The 10,033-nt window shown below is 49.5% G+C and overlaps 1 protein-coding gene across 2 annotated transcripts; it reads right to left on the reverse strand.

Annotated features, from left to right (window-relative positions):
* Positions 1–5,806: 5,806 nt before the first annotated feature.
* Positions 5,807–9,806, reverse strand: LOC135882405 (olfactory receptor 51G2-like). 2 transcript variants are annotated; one of them, XM_065409313.1, is made up of 2 exons: positions 9,785–9,806; positions 5,807–6,723 (listed from the first exon to the last, which is right to left on the reverse strand). In XM_065409313.1, the coding sequence occupies exons 1-2, from the start codon at positions 9,804–9,806 to the stop codon at positions 5,807–5,809; spliced, it is 939 nt and encodes a 312-aa protein (XP_065265385.1). The 2 variants fall into 2 exon arrangements, with proteins under 2 accessions (XP_065265385.1, XP_065265377.1); XM_065409305.1 differs by lacking the exon at positions 9,785–9,806 and adding an exon at positions 9,012–9,046 and having other exon boundaries at positions 5,807–6,743.
* Between the last annotated feature and the right edge of the window lie 227 nt (positions 9,807–10,033).

The following is a 10,033-nucleotide window of genomic DNA, read 5'->3' on the forward strand; positions in this document are numbered from 1 at the left end:
AAGGTCATGCACATTCTTAATAGACATGGGAGTGATCCAAGCCAAGCTCCACATGCCTGCTGCTCGCTCTCTATTGGACCTACACAACTCCTCCCCCAGACTAGGTACCCCCAAACTTGGTGATGATGGAAATTTGGATGCAGGGTGTGAGGTCTATCTCCAGCGCTAGAGCGGCTCTCAGTGCTCATGGATGGGGTGAGGGTCAGGATCAGACTGAGGGGCAGCCCAGCAGGGCTCTGTTCTGACAGGCAACTCTCTCCAGATCCTTCTCTCTCTGAAAGCACGTCCTGATTCCCCCTCTTACTGCCGAGCTGCAGGAGGGGCCCAGAACTCCCTCATCAAAGGGGGCTGTGCTAATGACAGGCCTTATCACCAAGGGGTGTTGGGAAGAGTTCAGGTTCTCCACACAGTTCCACAAATCTCCCTAATGAACTTAGCTCTGGCCCCAGTTATTGCAGCATCCGAGCGCCTCACAATCTGTAACATATTTATCAGAACAACACCCCGTGCGGCAGGGCCATGCTACTAACACCACTGGGCAGTTCCCAAGGCCAGAAGGCACCACTGTGATCACCTAGTCCAACCGCCTGTATAGCACAGGCCAGAGACCTCCCCCCCAATAACTCCTACAGCAGAGCTGTTAGAACAACATCCTGCCTTGATTTAACAGTTCTCGGTGATGGAGAAGCTATCACGGCCCTTGGTAAATTGTTCCAATGGTTAATTACCCTCCACACATCCCTGCGCAAGGCTGTCATCCATCACTGGAACCCTGAGGAGACCCTCCTTAGGAGGCTGTCACCTGTTGGTGTAACCTGACAGGGAGCCTCATGAGGAAGCTTTGCCTGTCACTGGAAGCCTACTGGGGCCCTGCTGGTTGCCAGCTCCAGGCCTTCAGCCCCTGGGGCTGAAGCAAAGAATGTCATGGAGATCTCTGGAAGTTAGGGATTCCGTGACTTCCATCACCTCCCTGACATAAACAGTCTTGATAATGGCCAATGGCTCTGTAATCACATCAGCCAACTGCCTCAGCATCCTTGGATGCATTGCACCTGGCCCCATGAACTTGTGCATGTCCAGCTTTTCTAAATACTCCTTAACCTGTTCTTTCACCACTGAGGGCTGCTCACCTCCTCCATATACTGTGCTGCCCAATGCAGCAGTATGGGAGCTGACTTTGTCTGTGAAGACCGAGGCAAAAAAAGCATTGAGTACTTCAGCTTTTTCCACATCATCTGTCACTAGCTTGCCTCTCCCATTCAGTAAGGGTCCCACACTTTCCCTGAGTTTCTTCTTGTTGCTAACATACCTGTAGAACCCTTCTTATTATCCTTCTCATCCTTTGCTAGCTGCAACTCCAGTTGTGCTTTGGCCTTCCTGATTATACGCCTGCATGCTCGAGCAATATTTTTAAACTCCTCCCTAGTCATCTGTCCGAATTTCCACTTCTTGTAAACTTCCTTTTTTTGGTTAAGCTCATCAAAGATTTTGCTGTTAAGCCAAGCTGGTTGCCTGTCATATTTGCTATTATTTCTGCACATCAGGATGGTTGATTCCTGCGCCCTCATTAACATTTCTTAAAATACAGCCAGCTCTCTTGGAATCCTTTCCCCCTCATATAAACCACCCATGAGATCCTGCCCATCAGTTTCCTGAGGGAGGCAAAGTCTGCTTTTCTGAAGTCCAGGGTCAGTATTCTGCTGCTCTCTTTTCTTCCTTTTTCAGGATCTTGAACTTGACCATCTCATAGTCACTGCTACCCAGGTTGCCACCTACTTCTACTTCCCCTACCAATTCTTCCCTGTTTGTGAGCAGCAGGTCAAGAGAAGCATGGCCCCTAGTCGGTTCCTCCAGCACTTGCACCAGGAAGTTGTCCCCAACACTCTCCAAAAACTTCCTGGATTGTCTGTGCGCTGCTGTATTGCTCTCCCAGCAGATGTCAGGGCGATTGAAGTCCCCCATGAGAACCAGGGTCTGTCATCTGGAAACTTCTGTTGTCTGAAGAAAGCCTTGTCTACCTCATCCTCCTGTTCTGGTGGTCTATATAGCAGACGCTCACCACAACATCAACCTTCCTGCTCTCACCTCTAAACTTAACTCAAAGACTTTCAAAAGGCTTTTCTCCAGTTTCATACTGGAGCTCTGAGCAGTCATACTGCTCTCTTTCATACAGTGCAACTCCTCCACCTTTTCTCCCCCGCCTGTCCTTCCTGAACAGTTTATACCCATCTATGACAGTGCTCCAGTCATGTGAGTTACCCCACCAAGTCTCTGTTTTTCCAATCACATCATAGTTCCTTGACTGTACCAGGACTTACAATTCTTCCTGCTTCTTTCCCAGGCTTCTTGCATTCAAGTACAGGCACCTAAGGTAACTAGCCAATTGCCCTACTTTCTCAGTGTGAATCAGGAGGCCTCCCCTGTTGCAACCTCCTCCTTGTGTTTCCTCCCAGTATCCCACTTCCTCACTTACCTCAGGGCTTAGGTCTCCATCCCCATGTGAACCGAGTTTAAAGCTCTCCTCACTAGGTTAACCAGCCTGCCTGTGAAGATGCTCTTCCCTCTCTCCGGTTGGAGAATCCCATCTCTTCCTTGCAATGCTTCTTCCTGGAACAACATCCCATGGTCGAAGGATCCAAAGCCCTCTCTCTCACACCACCAGCGTAACCACGCATTTATTTCCACAATACAATGTTCATTACCTGGCCCTTTTTCTTCAACAGGGAGGGTGGATGAGAACACCACTTTGCACTTCAAACTCCTTTATCCTGCTTCCTAGAGCCACATAGTCTGCAGTGACTTGCTCAAGTTTATTCTTGACTGTATCATTGGTGCCCATGTGGAGAAATAGGAAGGGGTAGCAGTCTGAGGGCTTGATCAGTCTTGGCAGACAGTCCATCACATCCTGAATTCTACCTCCAGGAAAGCATCACACTACTCTTGTTTCCTGGTCTGGATGGCAGATGGGTGACTCCCTCCTCCCTAGGAGGGAGTTCCCAACCACCACCGCCCGTCTACTCCTCTTGGGAGTGGTGGTCATGGAACCCCCATCCTTAGGACAATATAACCCATGCCTTCTGGTTGATGGGGTCTCCCTCTGTTCTCTTCCCTCTGATGACTCTTCCATTCTCCGATGTAATACCTGTACAGAGAGCCTGAAAACACTTTCTTGCCTCTTTCTGCATTGGGGGTACATGGGTTCTCCTCTTTCTTCTTCTGGAGGTCACATGCTGCCAATTTTCTTCCTGTTCTGCACGGCCCTCTCTGATTCTTCTGCATGCTGTGCCTGGAGTTCAAAAGCTCACTTCTAGCCATCAAGTAAAACTGGGATATATGATTTCTTTACCCTCTAAACCAGGTCCTTTCCTGTATTAGGGGAATCTCCCAATTGTCCCTCTATTTGAGCTGGGAACAACAACCCCATCTCTGCTAAATGCTTAAAAACAGCAGCTGTCCCATGTCTACACTCGTCTATCTGACATATCACTACAAGCTAAGTTACACAGGATTTGCTCTGGAGATAGAGAAACAGAACTGGACCAACTTACATTCTTTTGGGAATCCAAGGAGCTCTTGGGACCCAGCCTAGTGTCTCTGAGAGCATCTTCCCATCTGTTTGCCCCTTTCTTGTGGAAGCAGCCTTTGCTGAAACCCGTGTGAGCCTGGGCCCAGTCACCATAGTGCTCAGCCGTGTCTGTGTTACAGGGCCTAGGTGTGAAGCTGACCTTTGCCCTCAGACTGCTTTCTCCCAGCCAGATCGTGAAGATGAGGCCCCCGTGGCCATTGTATTTATCCCTCTGTGAGGCAGGGCAGGCCTATTACCCACCTGTGCAGAGGCTCAGAGACAGCCAATGGCTTGCCCATGGTCACACATGTCAGGGAATCAAACCCTGTTGTCCTGAGTCGCAGAGCCGTGCCCAGACCACAGGACCAGCCTTCCAGCCATCTGAGCAGTGACAGGCCCGGCTGGATTCACTGCAGCACCAGCAGAGCTCCCCTTCACGGTGTGCTCTGTTGCAGTGGGTTCATTCTTGAGGCTGTTCTCCCCCTGCCACGGAGGAGTTTAGAGCATGTTGGGGGCTGGGCTGACCTCTGCCTGGTGGTAACGGCTTCCAGGAGCACAGCCCACTCTGGCCAAGTCCCTGCACATGGGTGCCACACCAGAGTGCCCCCTTGTGGCCTGAGGTAGCCCTGCAGGCGCCCTGCCCTTTCCTATAAGGTCATTGCAATGACTTATTCGCAGCCTGGAATACTTTTTAAAAAGAGCCCCCTTTGTGAGGTCACATTAATTCAGTCTTCTCCAAAACACGAGGTCTCCTAACCTCCGGCCCCACCCTCCTCCTATACCCAGGAGCCCCCTACCACCCTGCTTTCTGGCATCAGTATTGGTTCAGGCTTGCTGCACCCTCTGCTCCTCCTTTTCCCCTGAGGCCAATCTCCCTTCCCCCTCTCTTCCCCTAAGTCCCTGCCCCTTGCTCCCCCACTTCCCCTGAGCCTCCGCCGCCCAGCCAGGCTAGCGCTGGGCCATGGTAAGAGCTGCCCAGGAAGCCCAGGCCACTGTGGGGAGCCCCAGACTCCTATCTTCCCTGGGGGGTGCCTCCTGGGAGGCAGGAAAACAGGATTGGGGCTGCTCTTGGGCCCTTCAACCCCCTGACCAGCGCAGGTGGAAGGTCTGGGGCTCCTCACAGTGGCTCACTGTGCAGCTCTTATGATAGTCGGGATCTGGCTTCCAGCCAGGCCAGTGAGCAGAGCCTTGGGGGAAGCGGATGAGCAGGGGGCAGAGCCGTGGGGAGAAAAGATGTGGCAGGAGCCTCAGGAGAAGAGGGGGAGTGAGGGGGAGCCTCAGGAGAAGAGGAGGAGCAGGAGTGTGGGTCACAGTGGGGCAGGTCTCCTGCCTCTGACTTGCTTCTGTCTTGTGAAAAGGTGGTCACCTTACACTATATGGGCGGGGTGGGGCTAGGAATAAGCTGTGCCTCTGTGGGGGAGCTGAGGCCCGTTTCCACCACTTTGCGAGCAACTGGGGCCAGAGAGGGAACCTGGGTCTGCATCTCTTGCCAGGACTCCTGTGTGTCAGTCCCTCAGTCACACATCCAGCTCTGCTCTGCCTTGGGAGCATTACAGTTGGATGGGGGTGAGCTCAGTAGGTGTGCGGTGTACAGAGCCATCAGTGGGGGAGGGGCTGCCTGAATGGAGTCTCTTGGGGCTCCTGCATTAATTATGTCTCTGACACGACTCAGTCACAAGCACCTGGCTGAGGGCGTAGGGGAAGGTGGGTGTCTATGCCCAAATAATAGCCCCTGTCCACAGCTGGTGCAGTCCCATGGACCACGAAGCTTCCAGAGCACTCAGGAAGGGCCAGGACTGCGACTGCAGAACAGCTGCACAGCTTTTTTTCATGGCCCGTGGATGTTTAACCACAGACGGGACAGTGACAGCCAGGTGTAATGGAAAACAACGTCCACATCCCTTCTCTTTATTGACTGTATCAACAGGAATTCTGAGGTCAGAGCAGCCACCGACATGGATCATTATGGGCCAACATCCCACCAGTCCCCTGGTTCTCCACAAACACAGTCACTCTGTAAATGCTGCTGCCTGGCTTGGTCTCCTTCTACCAATTCACTGTCCTCCCTCGCCATCCCCTCTCTTATTCCTCCAGGCCTTAGATCCCTTCTGAATCTCTCTCTACAGCGTTAACATCAGTAGCTCATGTTGTCTCAGATGTAAGCATCCAGGATGGAATAGGTGGTCTGTGTTTTTCATCTCCCGTGTCAACAGTGCTAGAGCCGGGTGACGAAGTTACACTTCACTTGATGAACACCCTAATTATCCTCGCACGAAGGTGTTTGCTTTTCACGCTGTACACGATTGGGTTCATAAGGGGTGGAACCAGCAGGTAGACATAGCCCAGGAGAATCTGAAGCAAGGGAGGAGAGCTCTTCCCAAATCTGTGTAACACAGAAAGGCCGATCATTGGTGTGTAGAAGAGCAGGACAGCGCAAACGTGGGAGACACAGGTGTTCAGGGCTCTGACGCGCTCCACATGAGATGCAATGCTCAGCACTGTTTTGAGGATCATCACATAAGATAGGAGGATGAGCAGTGAGTCCAACCCCACCGTGGAGACTATTATGAACAAGCCATAGATGCTGTTGATTGTGATATCCGAACAAGCCATCTTCATGACTTCTTGGTGCAGGCAGTAGGAATGGGAGAGGACATTGGCTCGACAGTATCGGAACCGATTCAGGAGAAAGGGGAGTGGGAATATTAAGGCCACCCCTCTTAGCACACACACCAGTCCCATCTTGGATATTCTTGGCAGGGTTAAGATAGAAGCATATCTCAGGGGGTCACGGATCGCAACAAAGCGGTCAAACGCCATCAACAAAAGCACGGAGGATTCAATGAACGAAAGTGTGTGGATGAAGAACAGCTGGGCAAAACAGGCATTGAGGCTGATCAACATGGAGTTAAACCAGAATATGCCCAGTATCGTGGGTATGGTGGCTATCGATAAACCAAGGTCTGTGAGGGCCAACATGGAAAGGAAAATGTACATGGGCTCATGGAGGCTTGGATCTGTTTTTATAATGAAGAGAATGAGTGAATTTCCTACTATTGAAATAACATACATTAAGCAGAAGGGGATAGAGATCCAGAAATGGAGTTCTTCCTGGCCAAGTATCCCGGTGAGAAGGAACACTGCAGATTTGAATTTGGTGTCATTGACAGCTGACATAATATATTGGGCAGGTCCAAGGAGTTTTTAAGTTTCCTTCCTAAAAGAAAACAAGAACAGGAGACTAGATGATATAGAATCATAAAAGATTAGGGTTGGAAGGGACCCGAGAAGGTCATCTAGTCCAACCCCCTGCTCAAAGCAGGACCAATCCCCAACTAAATCATCCCAGCCAGGGCTTTGTCAAGCCTGACCTTAAAAGCCTTTCAGGAAGGAGATTCCACGACCTCCTAGGTAACCCATTCCAGTGCTTCACCACCCTCCTAGTGAAATAGTGTTTCCTAATATCCAACCTCCACCTCCCCCACTGCAACTTGAGACCATTGCTCCTTTTTCTGTCATCTGCTACCACTGAGAACAGCCGAGTTCCATCCTCTTTGGAACCCCCCTCCAGGTAGGTGAAGACTGATATCAAATCCCCTCTCATTCCCCTCTTCTGCAGACTAAGCAAGCCCAGTTCCCTCAGCCTCTTCTTGTAAGTCATGTGCCCCAGGCCCCTGATAATTTTCGTTGCCCTCCGCTGGACTCTCTCCAGTTTTTTCCACATCCTTTCTGTACTGGGGGCCCAAAACTAGACACAATACTCCAGGTGTGACCTCACCAGTGCCGAATAGATGGGAATAATCACTTCCCCTGATCTGGTGGCAATGCTCCTACAAATGCAGCACAATATGCCTTTAGCCTTCTTGGCAACAAGGGCACACCGCTGATTCATATCCACCTTCTCATCCACTGTAATCCCCAGGTCCTTTTCTGCAGAACTGCTGCTTTGCCAGTTGGTCCTCAGCCTGTAGCAATGCATGGGATTCTTCCGTTCTAAGTGCAGGACTCTGCACTTGTCCTTGTTGAACCTCATCAGATTTCTTTGGGCCCAATCCTCCAATTTGTCTAGATTACTCTGGATCCTAATTCTACCCTGCAGTGTATCTACCTCTCCCCCCAGCTTAGTGTAATCTGCTAACTTGCTGAGGGTGTAATTTATCCCATCATCCAGATCATTAATAAATATTTAACTAGATATCTTTCTGTTCTCAGTGCAAGTCAAGAAAGTTCCAGGGGCTCAACGTAGATCAGCAAAAACATAGTCTTGGATTAACAGCACTGATAGGAAGACAGGCATTGCCAGAATGGATCAGACCTGTAGTCCATCTATCCCAGTATCTAGTGGCAAGTTCCAAATGCTTCAGAGGAAAGTAAAAGATACCCTGCAATAGGCAGCTATGAGACAAGCTGCTCCCAGGGAAAGTCTCCCGCGACACCCACTAGTTGGACATATTCTGTGGTATAAAACAGGAAGGTTTAGAGCACTTCCAATACTTTTTTCAAGTAATCCTCACTACTGTAGTTCCATTTTCAGGTTACCAATATAAACATCCAGTTCCTCTTTGAATCCTGCTAAACTCTTGGTCCCATAGATATCTTGTGGCTGGGAGTTTCACAGCCTACTTGAGCACTGTGTGATTTTACAATTATGACCTTCACACAGACTCGCTTTCTGGCCCTGCACTTCTGAGTGTGGCCCACTGTATCATGCCATGGCAAGTGCATAGTGGAAACAGTCATTGTATTTATCTTTGCAGCACTACCCAGTGGCCAGTTTCAGATGCTACAGTGGAAGGTCGAAGAAGCCCTGCAATAGGCAGCTATGAATAACCTGCTCCTAGGGAAAGTTTCCCCCTGACATCCACTAGTTAGACATATTTTGTGGTGTGAATCAAGAATATGCATAGCCCTTCCAAGACTCTTTTTTTTTTAAATCCTCATGACTGTAGTTTTCCGGTTACCCATATAAACATCCTTTCACTCTTTGAATCCTGCTAAGCTCTTGGCCCCGTTGATATCTTGTTGCTGGGAGTTCCACAGGCTACATGAGCACTGTGTGATTTTACAATTGTGACCTTCACACAGACACCCTTTCTGGCTCTTAATTTCTGAATGTGGCCCATTGTACCAAGACAGGTGTATAAACACATGGCAAGTGCATGGTGAAAACGGTCATTATATTTTTCTGTCCTGCACTGAAGCTATTTATAAATGTGTTTCATTCCCTCATTATATATATTCTTTATTTGCTCCTTTGCAGTACATGGGATACATTCTTAGGGCCAGGTTCTGAATTCAATAACCGTGACTTCAATGGCTTCACTCCAGATTTACATGTGTAAATTCGATCAGAATCTGTCTTTATTAATTTACCCTTACCAAATGCTACCGGTGTTACACTCTGACCCCAAAGAATCCCTCCAAGAGAAGCTGAAGTGATTTACCTGGGTAGCATTGGCTGAATCCAGAGAGTTTGATCATCCTATAGGTGTCTCTTCATCCTCACAGGACCTGCATCCTCTCCCCATGCAAGGGTCTGTAGGTATCTGGTAAGATACAAGCTCACACAGACAGTTACTTCAGATGGGCACGGGAAGCGTTGGTGTCACAAAAGGGTGAATAGTGCAAACACTAATTTTGCACTTATATACAATTGAGTGTGCAAGTTACTTCAGCCATATTTGTGTATCAGGTGATTGAAGTAAATTATTTATAACCATTATTACACTCCCCTTTCCTGCACCTCAGCTCTACTCCTTCCTGAAACACAGACCACTGGTTCTGTTCTTGCAGGAGCAAATACGCCTGAGGTGATTTGGGAAGTATTTACTGATATCCCATGGGATCTCCTCTTATTCAGCCCCTGGCAGGATCGGGCCCAGAGCACTCAGCACCTCTAGAAATGGGAGCCCTTAAAAATCCGGACTTGGGGCATCCAGGTTTTAACACTCCAAGCTGACTTTGAATCTTAGATTTCTGTGTTGCTTGAGTAATCCACCAAGGACAATGGGGACATGTAGCAGAGGGTTTCCCAACCTACCTAATGCTGCCTGCCCTCTACCCCCGTCACTCCAACAGCCCAGATCTGTCACGGCACAGAACATCAGCAAATGGAAACAGCTTTCAGCTTTACCCTTCACCTCGCATTTAAAAGATAGTGAAACCTGCCAACGTACCCAATTCCTGCTAGAAGGGGAGCCGCTGACACCAGAGGTCTTCAACCTAAAGGACAAGGAGTCATTGGAGAGGTTTCTCAGGCACCAGGCAGTATCGGTTCACATAGGAAGGGAACTGTCTTTATGAAGCATGTCTGCATATTCCCTTGGGAGCCACTTGGTCATCAGGGAACCTCAGCTGCTTTGTTTAGTATGCACCATGTTTAACGCCCCTCACAGCCACTGGCAAACTGCAGGAGGCCAAATCGCAGCAGATGCATGGTGATGTTTCCCAACTGGACTGCAGCACCAG

This window comes from Emys orbicularis, chromosome 1 (genome assembly GCF_028017835.1).
Source record: "Emys orbicularis isolate rEmyOrb1 chromosome 1, rEmyOrb1.hap1, whole genome shotgun sequence".
Lineage (NCBI taxonomy): Eukaryota > Metazoa > Chordata > Testudines > Emydidae > Emys > Emys orbicularis.